The following is a 19,040-nucleotide window of genomic DNA, read 5'->3' as shown; positions in this document are numbered from 1 at the left end:
GTTCCCCTCCTGCGGGCAGCCCCTGCAGAGGAGGCCGGGGGTCTCTAAGGGCCAGATTCCACTTCCCCAGGGCCCTTCATGAGAGGAGCCTCCTCACTCACCCACAGCTGCCAGCACGACCCACTCCCCACTGCCTGCCACGCAACCTCCAGCAGGCCCACGCTCTGCACCCATAGCCTCCAGCCAGCTCCCGTGGGGCCTGCGCCGTGAGTGGGCCTGGGAGTCTCCCTGCCCTCAGTGGCCTTCCTGCCCCAGAGGGCCCCACCCCACCAGGGACGGCCGTGTGGATCAGGATGGTTCTGCTGGTGGCTACACTGGCTCCGGGCCCATCCCCCACTGCTGGACCCCACCCCACACAAGGGAGCCTCTTGGCAGGCATCTGGGGCTCCAAACCCAACAGGAAACCAGCAGGGGGAGGGCCCCTGCCTGGGCTGGTCTCCTAGGGTTAGGAGTTAGCTTTAGAGTTAGAGTTAGGGCTGGGTTGGGTTAGGTTAGGGGTTAGCATTAGGGTTAGGGTGGGGGTTGGGTTAGGGGTTAGCTTCAGGGTTAGGGTGAGGGTTGGATCAGGGGTTAGCATCAGGGTTAGGGTGAGGGTTGGGTTAGGGGTTAGCTTCAGGGTTAGGGTGAGGGTTGGGTTAGGGGTTAGCATTAGGGTTAGGGTGAGGGTTGAGTTAGGGGTTAGCTTCAGGGTTAGGGTAAGGGGTTGGGTTAGGGGTTAGCGTTAGGGTTAGGGTGAGGGTTAGGTTATAGGTTAGCATTAGGGTTAAGATTGGGTTGGGTTAGGGGTTAGCATTAGGGTTAGGGCGAGGATTGGGTTAGGGTGAGGGATGGTTTAGGGGTTAGCATTAGAGTTAGGGTTGGGGTTAGGGTTAGGGTGAGGGGTTGGGTTAGGGTTTAGCATTAGGGTTAGGGTGAGGATTGGGTTAGGGTGAGGGATGGTTTAGGGGTTAGCATTAGAGTTAGGGTTGGGGTGGGGTTCAGGCTCTGCCCTCCATGATGCCCAGGTAGGTTCCCGGGGTGAAAGTGGTGAATGGCCGGCATCGGGAAGCTAAGCCCTGCCCAGCCAGTCTGGCCGGAAGATTCTGGCTCCCCGGGTGGCCCAGGAGTCACAGAATACCCCCAACTTCCTATCCCCTCCCCTTTGCCTTGTCTCACAAGGCGGAGACCTCCACCATGTCCACACTGGGAACTGAGACATTCCCTTTGTCCCCGCCTCACCGCTGTCAACACTGGTGGCCTGGCTGGTGTGGGGCTGAGCCCACGGCCTCTGCAGATGTGGGAAACTCTTGCAATCAGTGCAGCCTGGAGGCAGAGGGGCTGATTTGGCCTGAGCGTCCCAACGGGCAGCAGGTCCCAGGGTGCACATGCTTACATGTGGGCTGCAAAGAACTGAGTCACAGGGAGAGGCGGGGTGCTCTGGGGCCAGGCAGCGATGTCATCTCAGGGGTGCTCCGCCGCCTCTCCTTCCGCAAGTGTCCATCATGGGCTCCAGGCCCCGCCAGTAAAGAGGCTGCAAGATGGGAGGGGAGGGAATGGCAGAGAAAGGAAGTGGAGGGGAGAGCAGGAAGGGGAGGGCTGTACCCTGGGAGAGCTGAGGACTTGCAAGCACCCAGGGTGGGAGCTCCAATGAGCATGAAGGAGCTTTGGGGTCCCACAGTGTTGGGGTCTCTATGCTCTTCCTTAGAGGGGAGGTGTTTCCCCCTATGTTGGTGGGGCAGGGGACACAGTAAGGCCAGGACGGTAGGCAGCTTATGGACCTGACTGAGCTCACAGTGCAAGGGACAGGGCCTCTGGTGTCCTCCTGGTCCTCTCCCCATCTCCTCCTCCCAGCAGGAGGTGGGCAGGGGCCCAGCAGACCTTCACCAAGGGGAAGGCCAGATCCTGGGCTGGGGCGGCCCAGCAAATTGGGGCAGGGAGGGACGGGCCTGCCCCTGCCCTATGCACCTCCTGAAGGGCCACGTCTGGGTGATGTCCAGTCTCTGGGCTGATTCTAGGGTAAGGACAAATGAAGAGTCCCCCGGCAGCAGGGAAAGGGCCCCCCAAAATGTGAGATGGGACTGGCCAGCACCCACAGGACACAGGGCTGAGGAGAGGCCCTGCCTTCACCACCCAGGCCTCGGTCCACACTCTCCTCGGGACCTGGAGTCACGCGTACTGGGCAAACACACCACAGGCACCCTGGCATGAAGAAGGGGTGGCAGGAGGACGCCAATCACCATGTGACCCCAGGCCTGCTGGCCAGGCCAGCAACAGTTCACCTGCTCCACCCGCATCTATCAGAGAGTCAGGGATGGCACCAGTCATTCACCCACACATCCTTATCCTATGCTTTCAGCCACGTGTCCTCTGGAAGGAAATCCCCACGGGCCTAGGGCACTCTGCTGTGTCAGCACCCGCTTCCTCCAAACAGTGGAGCCGGACACCCCGCCACATGCTGGCCCTGTCTGAACCACGAGGACCATGGGGCCCCACACCAGCACGGGTGCACTCCCGGGGCTGGCACCTGGTTCTAGCTCTCACTGGAAGGGTGAGCGGCGCTGGCAGTTTCCGTGGAGGTCTCTGTCCTCCGAGCACGGCGACACTCAGGCAGCGTGGCGTGAGGGAAGCAGGCGGGGCCTGGGGCTGCCTCTACTCACACACTGGGCCTGGCCCCTCACCCACCCCGCGTCTGCACGGTGGGCAGAGCAAAGCCTACCAAGCACCTCACAACACAGACACCCCCGGGACTCACACTGCACACTGGGCACATCAGAACCAATGCACACACCCTGGACAGGCTCTCACCTTCCAAGTCACCTGATACTTTCCAAACAGAAACCACCCGCAACTTCCAGTCATTTTTACGCATCTGTTTGGGGAAGCATCTCTACATACCTACACTTCAGTCCACACACAATGTACACTGATCACTCATTTACACCCCCCCAAAAATACTCAAAGTACTTTAAAATATAAACACTCATAAAAAGGACAATAAAAAATAAAATTAGGAATTACTATCATATAGGTGGAGGTAACATCTAACCTGAATGTGAAGTAAGGTTAGTAAATTGAGCACTAAATTATCTCTGAGATTCCTGGCAGCAAAGGTGAAAAGAGAGAGTTCCTGTTGCTGGAGAAAATGAAGCATCCCATTGACTGGCCTTGAAACATCAATCCCCAGTACTCCGGGCCTCGGAAAAAGAGCTGTTTTATATCTTAGTGAGTAGAAAAAGCAAGGCACAGGGCCGGGCGCGGTGGCTCACGCCTGTAATCCCAGCACTTTGGGAGGCTGAGGCGGGCGGATCACTTGAGGCCAGCAGTTCGAGACCAGCCTGGCAAACATGGTGAAATCCCGTCTCTACTAAAAATACAAAAATTAGCCAGGCGTGGTGGCACATGCCTGTAATTCCAGCTACTAGGGAGGCTGAGGCAGGAGAAGTGATTGAGCCTGGGAGGCGAAGGTTGCAGTGAGCCGAGATGGCCCTGGGGCAGGGCCTCCCGCATCAGGCACAGCCAGAGGGGCAGGAAGCAGGCGGGGCCCCAGGTGTGTGGCTGCTGTCTTCCCCTGGGCAAGCTACCCTGGACTTTTCCCAGGTCTCTCTCCGTATCGTTCACCCCATTACTGCACTGAAATTTTGGCACTACGGTTACTCACAACAAACATTGTGAGAATAAAAAAGGACTGGACAGTTTGTTTGAGCTACACATCCCACTTAGCTCTCTAGAAAAACCTGGTCTCTGCTACTTTGCTCTGGAAACAGGGCTCACGTTCCAATGTACTTGGAACATTGGAACAAGGCTCATGTTTACCTACAATGCACTTTGTAAGTAAACAAGGGCAAGTCAGCTCCTCAGCACAGGACTTAATCAGCGCCTTCAGCAGGTGAACCTGCACCCAAGCTCCCTCTGGTGAACCCTCACGCTTGTGGAGCACCCCCTTAGTCCTCTGAGTGCATATCCACAGCCTGCGGGGCCCTGTGTGGGAGACGCTCGCATGGTGGAAGGATGCGGAATGTCACGATGGACAGCCCGGGTTAAAGTCCCATTGGGATAATTTCCTGATGGTATCGTCACGGGCAGTCATTCCGTTCCTCTAAGCTTCAGGTTCCTCATCCGTCACATGGATGTGATGGCAAAACCACCCAGCCTGGAGGTGCTGCTGTGCTTGAGTGTAACAGTGGGGAGCACACATGGCTGTGACACCTGCCTCAGGGAAGAGCAAAAGCATCATCAGTCACCACCTACTACAAAAGTGACAGCAGCCACCGGCAGGGGTCTGCCAGAACAGGCGCTAGGGCCCCGGGCCGATGGGGTCCTTGGAGGCGGGGGCGCTGGGCAGAGACTTCAGGTACTCCAGGTGCCTCCGGGCATCCTCCTGGTTGTGGCGCACATAGTACACAACGTAGGCGATCACCATGGCGAACCAGCCGAACATGGTGACCAGCATGGCCACGTCTGTGGTCCTGTGGGGGTAGCTGCAGAGGCTGGCACCCGCATCCAGAGCCTGAACCAGAGGCTTCCCCACAAACTCCTCCTGCACTGAGGTGTGGCAGGCGATCTCGTCCACGGAGTCGGGGTCCAGCTTCAGCTCCCACAGGGCCTCCTGCAGGGCACACTCACAGTGCAGGGGGTTGTGGGACAGGCGTATCTTGGCGCTGAGTTTGCCCAGGGCGTCCTTGGGGATCCTCTGGATGCGGTTGTAAGACAGGTCCAGCAGCCGCAGGCCCCCGGCCAGGCCCGTGAAGGTGGCAGGGCCGATGGCCTCAATGGCGTTGTGAGACAGATCCAGCTCCCTGAGCCGGTGCAGGTGCTGGAAGGCCCCGTCCGGGAGGTGGGAGATCTTGTTGGCATCGAGCTTCAGGAGCACGGTGTTGGCCGGGATGTCCTCGGGGACCTCCTGAAGGTCCCGCAAGCTGCAGAAGACAGCCACAGCCCCTGCGTGGTCAGGGCACCGGCAGGGCTGCGGGCAGGCGGCGCCCAGGCGCAGGCAGAAGAGGAGGAAGAGACAAGACCCCCGGGTGGAGACCAGCAGGAGCGAGGGGCGAGGTGGGCGCACGGTGCCCATCCTGACCTGACCTGGGGACGGGGACACGCGAGCCTCTGCTCGGGCCTGGGGATGGAGCTGTTTTCCGCCGGCAAGGCCTTATCCAACCAGACATGAAACCGCCATCCTGCCCCGCTGGGAGAAGCAGTGCACTCCACTCTGGCAGCTCTGAAAGGGAAGACGCAGGAGGGAGGCGAGAGGGAGGGAGGGTGGTCAGCACTACCGGCTGCGGTCACCTGGGAAACGCATCCACTGGTGGGGAGGGTGTTGAGGGCCCACTGAAGGGTCTGGGGTGGGGAGCACGCCTCCTTAAACAGCTCTGCCTGTAACTTACTCCTGGAGACTCCCAATGCGCCCCGGAGGAGCGTCCCACAAGTGCAGGGAGCTGGCACTGCCAGGGGGCTCCGCGTGGCCCAGTGGGTGGTCACTGCGGCCAGCCCTGGCCACCTACAGCGCCGCTGGGGACCAAAGGCCGGGCGGCGGGGTGGCGGCGGCTTGGGACCACCCAGCCCCTCCTCAGGGTGGACGCCAGGAGGACGGTGACGGCTGCAGCTTCTCCCGAACCTGAAGCGCGGGTCAAGCTGGGCACGTGGCCGGGCACCAGCGGGCGCTCGCGCGCCAGGGGCTACTCCCGCAGCCAACGCCTGGCTGACTCCGACAACCCCTGAAAACTGTAATAACCCAGCAAGCCCTTCCCTGCCAGCCCTAAAGGAGCCGCGGCTCGCACCGGGCACAGAACCGCGCCTTTTCTTTCAACTGCCTGGAGAAGGACACGGAGAAAACAGAGAAGCCAAGCCCTGTGCGCGCGGCCCGCGCTGGGCGTGGACGGCGGGGCCGCGCGCGGAGCCGGCCGGGAGAGGCTCGGACCCCCGGGACCTCGAGCCTTTAGACCCTCCGGCCCTAGGACCCCCGGAACCTGGGACCCCCGAGATCCCAGCACTCGCGGCGGGGGGACGGTCATGGGGTGGAGGGGGAATCCACGCTCCCAGGGCTGGGCGGGGGCTTTACCTGCGCGGCGGCGGCCGGAGGCTGCTCTGCGCGCCGTTCCCGGGCCTCTCGGAGCCCGCCAGACCCGGCTCCACGCCTGGCGCGGCGGCCACCCCGCTGCCCCTGCGCCCGCGCCCGCGACCACTAGCTGGGAGGCCGCGACTCCGGCCTGCGCGGGCGAGGGGCGGGGTGGGGCGGGGCCTGGAGGGGGCGGGGCGAAAGGCGGAGACAGGCTGTGTCGAGTCCCCCGCGGGGGCGGGGAAGGGGCGGGGCATGTAAGGAGACCGGAACGGGATTTGTGGTTAGGCGGGGGCGGGGTTTGAGGGCGGGATCTGCGGCAGGGCGGGGCCTGGAAGAGACGGGGGCGGGGCATGGCAGGGGACGGTGGTGTGGCTTTAGATGGAGCTGGTACTAAGACCCAGGTCGCCGGGGCTGTGGGCGGGTTGTGGGCGTGATTGTGGCATGCTGGGGGCGTGGTTGTGGGGCTGAGGACGAGGTGGTGGGGGCTGAGGGCGTGGTTATGGGTGTGGGCGGGGTCTGCGCTCCGGGAGGGGCTGTGGGTCCAGCCCCAGCCCCTCACTCTGAGCAAATCCCCTCTTCCCTCTGGCATCGGGACTTCTGGGGCTTGAAGACCCTGGGTCTGCGGGAAGCCCCTGCTGAGCGTCCCTCGCTTACCCCGTGGCCAGTGGGTGAGTAGGGCTAGGTCTCCGCCCATCTAGGTCCCCTCCTGCTCCAGCTCCGGCGTCTGACATCCCAAGGAAGGAATGCAGGGTGGGGGCATTTGAGCCGAACCTGAGCCATCCTCATGGTTTGCAAAAAGTAGCTTTATTGTGGTGTAATTGATAGACGGTAAGCCATATATTTTAATTTGATACCTTTTGACACTCGGATACTCCTGTGAAACCATCACCACAATTAGCCTAGTGAACACCCCAGGTTTCCTCTTGGTCCTCTCTCCCTGCCCTCCCTCGTCCCCAGGCACGCACTGATCTGCCTTCTGTCACTACTGATTAATTTGCATTTCCTATGATTTGCACAAATGGAATCATATAATATGTACTTTTTGTGTAGCTTCTTTCACTCAGCACAATTATTTTTGAGATTTGCCTGTGTCATTTGGTTTGTCAATGCGTATTTCTTTTACAGCTGCATGGTACTCCAGTGTATGAATGTACCACAGTTTGTATCCATTCACCTGCTGGTGGGCATTTGGGTTGTTTCTGGTGTTGGCTGTTACAGATAAAGCTGATCCGAACATTGTGCACAAGTCTTTGGATGAATGCTTTTCTTTCTCTTGAATAGATGTCTAGGAGTGGAGTGGCTGGATGCCACGGTAGCCATATGTGAAACTTTTTAAGAAACTGCCAAAGCGATTGTATAGTTTTACATTCCACATCCTCCCCAGCACTTGGTATGGTTGGTCTTTTTAATTTCAAATACTCTAACAGGTGTGTGGTGATAGGTGGAATTGTGGTTTTAATTTGCATTTCCCTGTTGGCCAGTGATGTTGAGCATCATTTCATCTGTTTATTCTCCATCTCCTGTAGTAATCGTTGAGTTCAAATCTTTTACTCACTTTTAATTGGGTTGTTTATTTTTTTATTCTTGAGTTTGGGAGTTTGTTGCATATTCTGGATACAAGTCCTTTATCAGATATGTGATCTGTAAATGTTTTCTCCGAGCCTTTGGATTGTGTGTTCATTCTCTTAACAGTTTTTTCAAAGAGCAGAATTTTTTAATTTTGAGGAAATCCAATTTATCTATGTTTTTCTTTTATGGATCCTGCTTTTGGTGTCATATATAAGAAATCTGCCTCACCCAAAGTCACAAGGGTTTTAGAGTTTTAAAGGTTTGCATTTGGGTCTATTACCTATTTTAAGTTTATTTGGGTTTATGGTATGAGATATGATTCAACGTTTATTTTTTGTGTATGTGGATACTCAGTTTTTTCCAGACTGTTGAAAGGAATATCCTTTCTCTTGTTTGCTGAGAGTTTTTTTAATCAGGAATGAAAGTTGGATTTTGTTTTCTCTGCATCTATTGAGAATATTTTTGCGTGATGATCTGTTAATATGATAGAGTATAATGATTGATTTTAAAGTGTTAAATCAATCTTGTGTTCTTGGGATAAACCCCACGTGGTCATGATGTATGATCATTTTTATATGTGGTTGAATTATTTAATGGATATACAACTGCTGAGTTTATTTTATTCTTGACTGAATGTATGTAGTTTGTATCGCTCAAGAAACTGCCCATCGCATATAAGTTGTTGAATTTAGTAGCATAAAGTTGTTCATAATATTCCTTTATCCTTTCAACATCTGTGAAGTATGAGGTGACGTCATCTTTCTCATTTCTGATACTGGTAATTTGTGGCTTTTTTTTAACTGAACAATCAGATAGCAGTTTATCAATTGTATTGATCTTCTCAAAGAAATAGCTTTTTGGTTTCATTGATGCACTTTTTTTTTCATTGACTTCCACTCTTATCTTTATTCTTTCGCTTGTTTTGTTTGTTTTTTTGTTTTTGTTTTTGTTTGAGACAGAGTCTTGCTTTGTTGCCCAAGCTGGAGTTCAGTGGTGGCAATCTCGGCTCACTGCAAACTCCATCTCCCAGGTTCAAGCGATTCTCCTGCCTCAGCCTCCTGAGTAGCTGGGATTACAGGCATGTGCCACCATGCCCAGCTAATTTTTGTATATTTTTAGTAGAGATGGGGTTTCGCCATGTTGACCAGGCCTGTCTCGAACTCCTGACCTCAGGTTATCCACCTTCCTCGGCCTCCCAAAGTGCTGAGATTACAGGCATGAACCACTGCACCCAGCCTGTTTTGCTTACATTGGGTTTGACTTTTCTTTTTTAGGTCTCTTAAGGTGGAAGCTGGGGTCACTGATCTGTGACCTTCTTTTCTAGTATAAGCATTCAGTACTACAAATTTCCCTCTAAGTCCAGCTTTAACTGCATCCCAGAAATTTTGATGTATTGTATTTTTGTTTTCATTAAGTTTAAAATAATTTATAATTTTCCCTCTGATTTCCTTTTTGACCCATGAGTTTAGAACTATGCTATTTCATTTCCACGTATCTGTGCATTTTCCAGAGCTCCTTCTGCTGTTGATCATTAATTTAAAGCCATTGTTGTCAGAGGACATATTCTATGTTTCGGATCCTTTTAAATTTATTGAGACTCTTTCATGGCCCCGAATATGGTTGGCGGTTGTTGCATGCACACTTGAATTTGTGTTCTGTTGCTCCACGAAGTGTCCTATAAATGGCAATGACTGTGTTATTTGAGTAGTCTATATTATCATCGACTTTCTGTCTACTTGCTCTGCTAATTATCGAGAGACCAGCCTGGGCAACAAAGTGAGACACCGTCTCTACAAGAAATCAAAAACTTAGCCATGCATGGTGGTGCATGCCTGCAATCCTAGCTACTTGGGAGGCTGAGATGCGAGGATTTCTTGAGCCCAGGAAGTCAAGGCTGCAGTGAGCCATGATTGTGCCATTGCATTTGAGCCTGGGTGGCAGAGCAAGACCCTGTCTCAAACAAACAAATTCTTGAGAGCGGTGTTGAAACCTCTGACTGTAATTGCAGATTTGTCTGTAATTTTTCCTTGCAGCTCTATCAGCTTTTGCTTCGTGTGTTTTGAGACCCTGTGCTCACATCGTGCATGCTCCTGACTGGTTGACCCCATGTCATCATGAAATGACCCTCTTTATCCCTAGACTCTGACTTGAAATCGACTCCTGCTTTCCTTTGATTAGTTTAGCACGGGATATCTTCTTTCACCTTGTTACTTTTTACCTAGTGTGTCTTATACTTACATTAGCTTCCTTGGAGATTTCCGTAGGATCAAAGTATCTGCTTTGACATATTTATTAACCTAAAAAAGTAATAACAGCTTTTCAGTGGAGAAACCACCTTATCTATGTGACAAAGCTCAGGCCATCAGTGGCAAGGGAGATTGGCATCACGTACCCTTGATACGACAACCTGAGAAGGACGTCACTTCTGTGATATTCCTGCCAAAAATGCATCTCCCCATTCCAATCTGAGAACATCCTGGGCACACCCAAACTGACAGACACCATACAAAGTGACTGGTCAGTGCATTCAAAGGCAAAAAGCTCATGGAAGACAGGAGTAGACAGGAGAAGTGACAGCTAAAAGCAGTGTGGAATCCTGGAAGGGACAAAGAACATGAGCAGAGAAACTGCAGAAACTGAGTGAGGGCAGCAGTCTGGCTTGCGCTGTTTTGCCAGGGTGACTCTGGCTTTGATGACCTTGTTTTGAGGTGACGAGTGCTCTGGCCGGGCCCGGTCTGTGCTGATTCTTCCCTGGCTGCTCCACACAGCCCTGTTCCTCTGTCCTCTCTTCCAGTCTCAGGTTTTCCTTAGGATTCCGTGTGTGCTCCCCGCCTGGCCCCTCCGCAGCGACTCTGCTGTCATTCCAGTGGCTGCCCCAGAGTGGAGAGTGACCTACCTCCAGCTTCTCCTGTCCCGGCTTCTCCTGTCACAGCGGGTCAGGCACGCCGTAAGATCCCCACAGTGGGGCGCCACCACCCTCACCTGGACCCTACACCGTCACCATCACACCTTCTCGTGTGTCATAAACCCCACAACACATTGTTATGATTTTTGCTTTAAATCAATTATCTTTTAAAGGGATTAAAATAATGTGAGCTGTGAAGTTGGTATGTTAAAAGTGGAAGAGATGCCAAAGCCAAACCCAAACGTTACGGTATATTTTCAGTGAATTCATGCAGTTGCCACTGAACACTGCAGTGTAGACAGGAATGAATCCGCAGACATTACCAAGAGTGAAGGAGGCCAGGCACGCAAAGCACACCTGGCCAGGTTCCGACTGGGGAGGTTCAAGAGCAGAGGAGACTCGTGGGGGGTGAGGAGGTCAGAAGCATGGGGACAACAATGCAGGGGCTCCAGGGCTCTGGGGGCTGGAGATGACTGGGTGCTGGTTGTTGACATAAGTAACCCATCAGCTGCTCACACCTAAGAGGTGTGTGCATGACTAAGTGTGGGTGATGCCACCGTCAAGACAAGGCAGATGTGCGGCGTGCTCACCGGTCACAGAAGCTTCCCGGTGTTCACAGTGTATGCAGTGATCGACCGATTGTTGAGTCAGGGGCACTTGCCTGAAGCCGCGTGGTGAGTGCCTTCTTTGGGTCCCCTGGGTTCTGCGCGTGTGGCCTGCCCCATTTGGTGAAGACGTCAGCCGTCCCCAAGGGCCCTGCACACAGCCTGGGCCGCTGTCTGCTCCAGACCGCAGCCTGTGCTCTCAAAAACACCAGAAGCCTCCTCCTGCCTCCCTGCTCTGAGCGCTGTGGCCTCCGTCATGGCTGTGATTGAGTTCAGGGCTGAGCATCTCACTCCCTTATCTGCCCAGGACCCAGCCTTGTGGTCTGGGGGTAAAATGCAGCTGTTCCACTGGTTAATCACTCTCCCAGCCGCGAGGGCAGGAGAGGTCTGAGTGCGTCTTGCTGGGGACTGGTGTGGGGGAGCTGCACTTGCAGCATCCATGGGGCTGGGATGCCATCAGGCAAATGAATAAAACATCCTGGGTGAAGGAGCCAGGGTTCCCGCCTCACACTCAGAGAGACAGAGCGGCCTCGGATGAGCCCTGCCCCACTGCCACGGCCGGCCACTGGGTGCAGGCTGACCACCCTGCTGCCCTCCGGGGCCCTCTGCTGCCCTGCCTCCACACTCGTCCCTCCTGACCCGGCCCCTGCCCCTCACCCAGCGTGGGGACCCTCAGACAGAGCCCCCAGCCATCTCACAGGCAGGGCAGGGGCAGCACCGTGGTGAGGGCCAGGGCTGCCAAGAGAAGTCCACGAGGGCTGGGTAGAGCAGCCACACCCTCCAGGGCGTCCGCCCTCATGAATTGCCTTTCAGCCTATTGGCCCTCAGTGGCTTTGGCCAGACCGAGCCTTCCCCTAGCTCACTGAATTCCTGGATTTCTCTGTCAATCTTGAAAATCTGGACCGGTTATGTTCCCTCCTGGGCCCGCGAGCACGGTCTGTGCAGCCAGGCCATCCTTCCCCAAAGTCCCCCTAGCCACCTGAGCCACCTCCTTGCCCCTGGCTCCCAGCCTGTCCCGTTTCCCGGGGTCCTCCCTTGGATTCTGGAGCCCCCCTCGTTGTGGGCTCTCCTGCAGGCCACTCCCACCCTCATCTCTGGCTTTCCCTTGCTCATCTAAGCTTCGTCGTTTCTGTTGATATCTTCCAAGAACTGGTTTTTGAATATATTTATCATACCAGTTCTTTATTTTTTTCTGTTTCATTAAAATCCGACATTGTCTTCATCTTCACCTCTGGATTTATTTTGTAGCTATCTTTTTAGCCTCTTGAGTCATAAACTTAGACCATCTATTTCAGTCTTTTTATTTTCAAACAAGTGCATTTAAGGTTATGAATGTTCCTTTGAAAGCCCTCCAGCCGCGCCGGAGAGAGGCACCCACTGGGTGGCATGCACCCTCTCATTCTCTCAGAGAGAGGCGCCTGCTGGGTGGCACACACCCTCTCGTTCTCTCTCATGTCTCATTTCTCCCCCACTGGACCTGCAGGGCATCCCAGCTGGAGGCAATGTGAGGGGGGCTCTGGGGGAAGCTGCTTCAGCCCCTCTGGCTCTCCGGAGAGAATCTCTACTTTCTTAGGGAGGGCAGCATACCCAGCTCAAAGCCCTCACTTCCTTCCCCCAAATCCCCGTGGCTGAGTCGCAGGACAGCCTCCACTCTCCCGGTGGCCCTGCCCTCCCCATGATCACCCAGCCTGGGAAACAGAAGGAGGTGAGGCCTCCTGCCACAATCTGATGGTTAGGACAGAAGCCCCTCACAGGGAGCAAAGGGCAAGGAGGGCTGCATTCCCAGTGGGGCCCGCTGGCCAGCCGACAGTGCCATTGCTGAGCTGGTCAGGGCTGGGCGCTTAGGGTCTGAGGGTGCCTGGAGATCCACTCACGCCTGCTGTCCTCTCACGGAATGCCCCCACTCCCCGTCCTAGCATGACTCTCCTGAGGTTGTGGCTGGAGGATGTTTCCAGCAGGGTGGGGGTGCTTTGGAAACTTGCTGGGACCCCCTCTCTGCGAGGCTGTGCATGTTCCGTCTGCACATGCAGATGTGTCTGAAGATGAAGTGTCTCCTCAGGACCTGTTTGCAGCGGAGCAGGTGCAGAATCACACACTGTATGGCTCCATAGTGTTTGCTCATGTATCGTTCATGTGTGTGTTCATGCATATTACACGAGTTACATGCACAATATGTAATAATCCATAATCCATCAAGATATGTGTACATATAAATGCAGACAGGCACACAGACGTCCATATCTGTAGGTATACACACGCATGTACACATGCCCGCAGGGCAACCGCAATCTCCACAGCCTACATTCCAATTCTGCCCTGTTCTCCTTGTGCTTTTTTTTTTTTTTTTTTGAGACAGAGTCTTGTTCTGTTTCCCAGGCTGGAGTGCAGTGGCACGAGCTCAGCTCACTGCAACCTACGCCTCCCAGGTTCAAGTGATTCTCCTGCCTCAGCCTCCTGAGTAGCTGGGATTACAGACACGCACTACCATGCGGGGGTAATTTTTGTGTTCTTAGTAGAGATGGGCTTTTGCCATGTTGGCCAGGCTGGTCTTAAACTCCTGACCCCAAGTGATCCACCGGCCTCAGCCTCCCAAAGTGCTGTGATTACAGGTGTGAGCCATGACGCCCGGCCTCCTTGTGCTTCTTGATTGCTTTAATTTCTGAGAGAAATCTGCAAAGACTTCAGCAATGGCTGTGAATTTGCCAATTTCTTCTTGAATTTCCATTTCGCCTTATAAATTTAAGAATTTTGCCTTATATATTTATATATAGTTTTTGCCTTATATAATATTATAATATCCATGTTACATAATAGACCATGATCATAGTATCTTCTTAATGCATTTGTACTTTTATCCAATTACACTTTCCTCTTTGTTCCTTAAAAGGACAAACTTAGCCTTCAGTTCTGTTGGTCTGTGATGACTGTTTCCACGTCCTGCTTTCTGAGAGCATTTGCCTGGTGTAGACATCCCCATTTTCAGCGGTTATGCGTCCCTCTAGTTTTGGGTGAGTCTTTTGTAGATGGAAAATAGCAGGAACTAGTTGTGTTACGTTTTTGTCCCAATATGAGATTCCCCACTTACATGTGTGGTCATTAGTGTCATGGTTTGACTGTTTCCTGCCATTTTGTTTCATATTAACCATTCTTTAGCGATATTTTTTCTTTCCTTGATTTTGTTGCTTCATTTTATTCCTCCAGTGGTTTAAAATCATTCTTCTATTTCTATCCTTCTAGGGATGCCCTGAGGTTTACTTCCTGCATTTTTTTTTTTTTTTTTTTTGAGATGGAATCTCGCTCTGTCACCCAGGCTGGAGTGCAGTGGTGTGATCTTGGCTCACTGCAACCTCTGCCTCCCGGATTCAAGCAATTCTCCTGCCTCAGCCTCCCAAGTAGCTGGGATTACAGGCATGTGCCACCATGCCCGGCTAATTTTTTTGTATTTTTAGTAGAGACGAGGTTTCACCATATTGGCCAGGCTGGTCTCGAACTCCTGACCTTGTGATCCATCCACCTCGACCTCCCAAAGTGCTGGGATTACAGGCGTAAGCCACAGCGCCCGGCCTACTTCCTGCATTTTTAAGCCCACGTTTCCCCAGCACTCATGTGTGGCCAGCGTCTGATTCTTCCTCCAGAGCAAGACAGGGAGGCCACTGCACTTCAGCTGCCTTCACAAGTCTCCTCTGCCACCCCCGTTGAGGCTGTCTGGGATTTTAATTCTAGGCTACTATTAAATTTCTATAAAATTGTTTCAACTTTACTGAGATATAATTCACAAATAGGAATTGTGTATAGTTAAGGTGTACGACTTGATGTTCTGATACACGCTGTGAATGATCACTGCAGTCAAGCTATTTAGCATGTTCACACCTCACAGTCACTACTAAGTTGGTGCAAAGAGTAACTGTGGTTTTGGCAATTAGAAGCAATTACTTTGCACCAACCTAAAATATTTTCTTTTTTTTTTTTTTTGTCGCCCAGGCTGGACTGCCGTGGTGAAATCTTGGCTCACTACAGCCTCTGCTTCCCAGGTTCAGTCAATCTTCCCACCTCAGCCTCCCTGGTAGCTGGGACTACAGGCACATGCCACCATGTCCAGCTAATATATATATATATATATATATATATTGTATTTTTAGTAGAGATGGGGTTTCGCCATGTTGCCCAGACTGGTCTTGAACTCCTGGCCTCAAGTGATCCAACCCCCTTGGCCTCCCAAAGTGCTGGGATTACAGGCATGAGCCACCGCACCAGCTTCTTTTATTTTCTTTGTGTGTGTTGAGAACACTTAAGATCTATCCTCTTAGCCCATTTCCAGCGTCCAGTAGAGCATTGTTAACCGTGGCCACCGAGGACAGCCCTCCCCAGAAACTGAGTTTGCCGGCAACTTCATGGTAGACTTCCAGCCTCCAGAACAGTGAGAAAAATAGCTTCTAGGTTTAGACTAGCCGGCCTGTGGCATTTTGCTACAACAGCCTGGGCAGCCTGCAGTGGTCTGTGCTTTGTTCTGTTTCATTTTGTTTTGTTTTCTGTAATTCACCTTTGAGAAACTCGTTCAGGAAGGACGCGTGGGTGACATTTTCTGCATCCTCACATTTTGTCACTGGGTGCTTCCACCTGAAGGCCTGCGTGGCTGGGTCTGTGACTCTAGACACAAAGCCAGTCACCTGGGGACTCTGGGGCCCCTCTTCTCTCACCCCATTGCTGTGGGGAAGCCTGGTGATGGGTTTTGTTGTTCTGGTTTTTTATCATGTTGGGTTTTTTTTTGTTTTGTTTTTGAGACAGAGTTTCCCTCTTGTCTCCCAGGCTAGAGTGCAATGGCGTGATCTCGGCTCACTGCAACCTCCGCCTCCTGGGTTCACGAGATTCTCCTGCCTCAGCCTCTTGAATAGCTGGGATTACAGGCACCCGCCACCACACCTGGCTAATTTTTGTATTTTTAGTAGAGACCGGGTTTCACCATGTTGGTCAGGCTGGTCTCGAACTCCTGACTTCAGGTGATCCACGCACCTCAGCCTCCCAAAGTGCTGGGATTACAAGCGTGAGCCACCGTGCCCGGCCCATGGTGGTTTTTAAATCTTTCCTTTTGCCCTCATTGTTCTAAAATTTTATGAAGATGAAGACGTATCTCGTGTCTCATTCACGGAGAGCCGATTCTGTAACAGCCGCTGCTCTGGGCGCCGGGAGAAACCGTGAGGAGCAGGCAGAGCTTCCGTCATGGGGCCCACGGGGCCCGGGTGTGCATCATTTCCCTCCCATCAATCCTGTTCTTCTTCTGAAAGTCTCAGTGTGCAGATGTTGGAATGTCTGGCTTCGTCCTCCATTTCCTTTTTTTTTTTTCATACTTTCCCTCGATGTCTCTCTGCTGTGCACAAAAAAACTTGGGCATTTTCAAGTACAAAGCAAAGGAAGCAATAAAGCATCCCCAGATATTTGAGGAAAGTCGACATGACAAAGTGGAGAATTCCTTGACTGTGTGTTCCAAGCACAAGTTCATTCTTCAGCCTTTTCTTCCTGTTATTCACCCCATCACTTTTTAATTTTTTTTTGGATGTCACATTTTTCATATTTATATTTTCAATTCCGTTTTTAAGCCTGTATCTTCTCTATGGATAAATAAGCCTGTGAAGACGTACTGCCCTTTTCTCGAGGGTGTTGTTTGCTCTGCTTCCTTGATACCTGCTGACTTTGGGGGCCCCTTTTTGGTAGTGATTGGTTTTCCTCAAACATTTGATGGTTCTGGGTTGTCTAGTGATTCCGTGAAAATTAGTTGGCTGCATATTTAACCAATTTTAGGTTAAAATTGGTTGGCACCCAAAATAACCGTGGCTTTAACACACAGTATTCCCTTCTCACATAAGAAAGGACTCTGGAGGGCAGGGCCCTAAAGAGCCTGTCACTTCCCACTCCACCACACCAGGCTGGTGCCTCATCCTCATGGCCCCAGAAGGCTGCTGGAGCTCTGGCCATTGTGTCTGCATTCAGCCAGCTTCCGCTCACCCTCCCGCCAGACCCCACCCAGATCGTGCTCACTGTGAGCTCTTCCCTTAGAGGACAGTGGCCTCTAAGAGACCATGGTTCATAGCACCCTCGCTTCCTTCAATGCTGCAGTCCTGGATGAGGGCACTGCCTGCTGCACACTGCCCCCAGAGGGCTGGCCCACATCTGTGCTGTGGAACATGCCCCTGCCTGTCTCCCATTTGCTGTTTGTTCCGCCCTTGGAGTCTTCACTCTCAGCCGCCTCACTGGAGAAGCCACCTGACTCCTCTGCTGGAATGCCTGCTCTTCCCCGGCCTGGCTCCTGCAGTCCTGAATGGACTTCATCCAGGATTGTGAGCCCCTCGGGCAGGGATGGGTTTTATTCCATCACTGCACCCCTCAAATCCCAATCCCCAGGGCACAGACAGGCTCAGCAACCAGGTAGGAGGGGATGAGTGAATGATCAGAAGGCCTCATACCTGACTCGCAAAAAGTCTGTGGTCAACCAGGCATGTCATGGTTTCCCATTTGGTTCGAAGAGCCGCTGACCTCTGTGGCTGCTGCATGACACAGCCGAGGAGTGCTGGGTCCAGGCCTGGCTTTGCCAGCGGCTGCTGAGAGGACTGAGCAAGCCCTCTGCCCTCTCCGCACCCCAGGTCCCTCTACAAAGGGAGGCAAAACTTCCTCCCACAGGGCCGCTGTTGGTGTGTGGCTGGGCCCAAGCATGCACCCACAGACAGCTCAGCCACAGGGACCCCTGGGGATGCTGCTGGAGTAGGGAGCAGCCCTGGGTTGGAGGAGCAGCGCTTCTAGGAGTGGGCAGAGCAGGGGGGACGGTGGTGATGGGGGACAGCTGTGTGAGTGTCTACGGCCACTGCACTATGCAGCTGAAATGGTTCCAACGGCGAAGATCGTGTCATGGGTGTTGTAAGTGAGCGGAGCAGACGCCCATCCCCTTGGTGGCGTCCCACTCTGGTCTGACCCCCAGGCACAGCCCCCACCCCTTCCCTGGGTGCCACCTTCAGCATGGGTGTTTCTAGATCCTGCAGACACAGAGCCGAGACCAGCCCTAGACAGTGGGAACTCAGCCCGATGGTGCAGCCAGAAACAGGAGCACTGAGCACAACGTGGTCTCTGGCAGAGGTCTGGACCCATGGCCAGTAACCGAGGAGTCACAGGCCTTCCCTGTGGCACCTGGAGGCTGGATTGCACATGGAGGCTGCATTGCATGTGGAGGCTGCATTGCCCATGGAGGCTGCATTGCCCATGGAGGCTGCATTGCAGTGGGAGAGGGAGCTGGAGAGGGGTGGGGTGGGCCACATCCAGGCTGCATTGTGGTTCAAACCTGCCACCTGCGAGCCCCTTGGAGGTGGTGGATGCTGACCACAGATGCAGCTTCCAGGATCTCCCAGCCCTGCTGCCTCTGAGCTTCAAGAGGGGCCTGAAGATCTACATCTTTATCAAACCCCAGGGTGACTCCGTCACAAAAGTTGGTGACGGGACTGATTCTAAGCAGGGCATAAGGGGTCAGTTGTGTCCTTGGTGACGCTGATGGGGTGAGGGGGATACCTGGGGACAAGGGGGTGGCCAGAGAGCTTTGGGTCAGGTGGAAGACAGAGGCCTGTCCAGGGAAGGGTGGGCGTCACCTCAGCCAGTGCTCAGTGGCCAGGCAGCCCCAGGCTCCATCCGAAGCCCCTGCAGGGGTGCCAGAGTACATTGGCACTACCACACAGGGGAAGCAAGGAGGAGGGCATGTGGATGCCCGCATCCTGGCCTGGTGGGCTTGGGGACGATGCTGGAGCCCAGGTTTAGGAAAATGAAGACAGGGAGCTGACGGGTCAGAGGAGAAACTGGGGGTGTAGGGCTGAGGGGCTGCAGGATATCCACAGGCCTCAGGAAGCTCACCCGGGGATCGAGGAGAACTTCAGGCAGCCATCACACAGCCCCA

At 53.6% G+C, this 19,040-nt stretch overlaps 1 protein-coding gene across 1 annotated transcript; it reads right to left on the bottom strand.

Moving 5' to 3' along the window:
* Positions 1 to 2,828: 2,828 nt before the first annotated feature.
* LRRC3 (leucine rich repeat containing 3) lies at positions 2,829 to 6,191 on the bottom strand. Its single transcript, XM_054468920.2, has 2 exons — positions 6,035 to 6,191; positions 2,829 to 5,194 (listed from the first exon to the last, which is right to left on the bottom strand). Exon 2 carries the CDS (start codon positions 5,045 to 5,047, stop codon positions 4,274 to 4,276), a length of 774 nt encoding a protein of 257 aa, XP_054324895.2. The 5' UTR covers positions 5,048 to 5,194; positions 6,035 to 6,191; the 3' UTR covers positions 2,829 to 4,273.
* Positions 6,192 to 19,040: the final 12,849 nt, after the last annotated feature.

Source organism: Pongo pygmaeus, chromosome 22, assembly GCF_028885625.2.
Source record: "Pongo pygmaeus isolate AG05252 chromosome 22, NHGRI_mPonPyg2-v2.0_pri, whole genome shotgun sequence".
NCBI classification, from domain to species: Eukaryota; Metazoa; Chordata; class Mammalia; order Primates; family Hominidae; genus Pongo; species Pongo pygmaeus.
This window is presented reverse-complemented; position numbering and strand designations above follow the sequence as displayed.

Bases quoted from the DNA above. Each gene is read 5' to 3' on its own strand.
- LRRC3 (XM_054468920.2), bottom strand. From the start codon at position 5,047: ATGGGCACCGTGCGCCCACCTCGCCCCTCGCTCCTGCTGGTCTCCACC.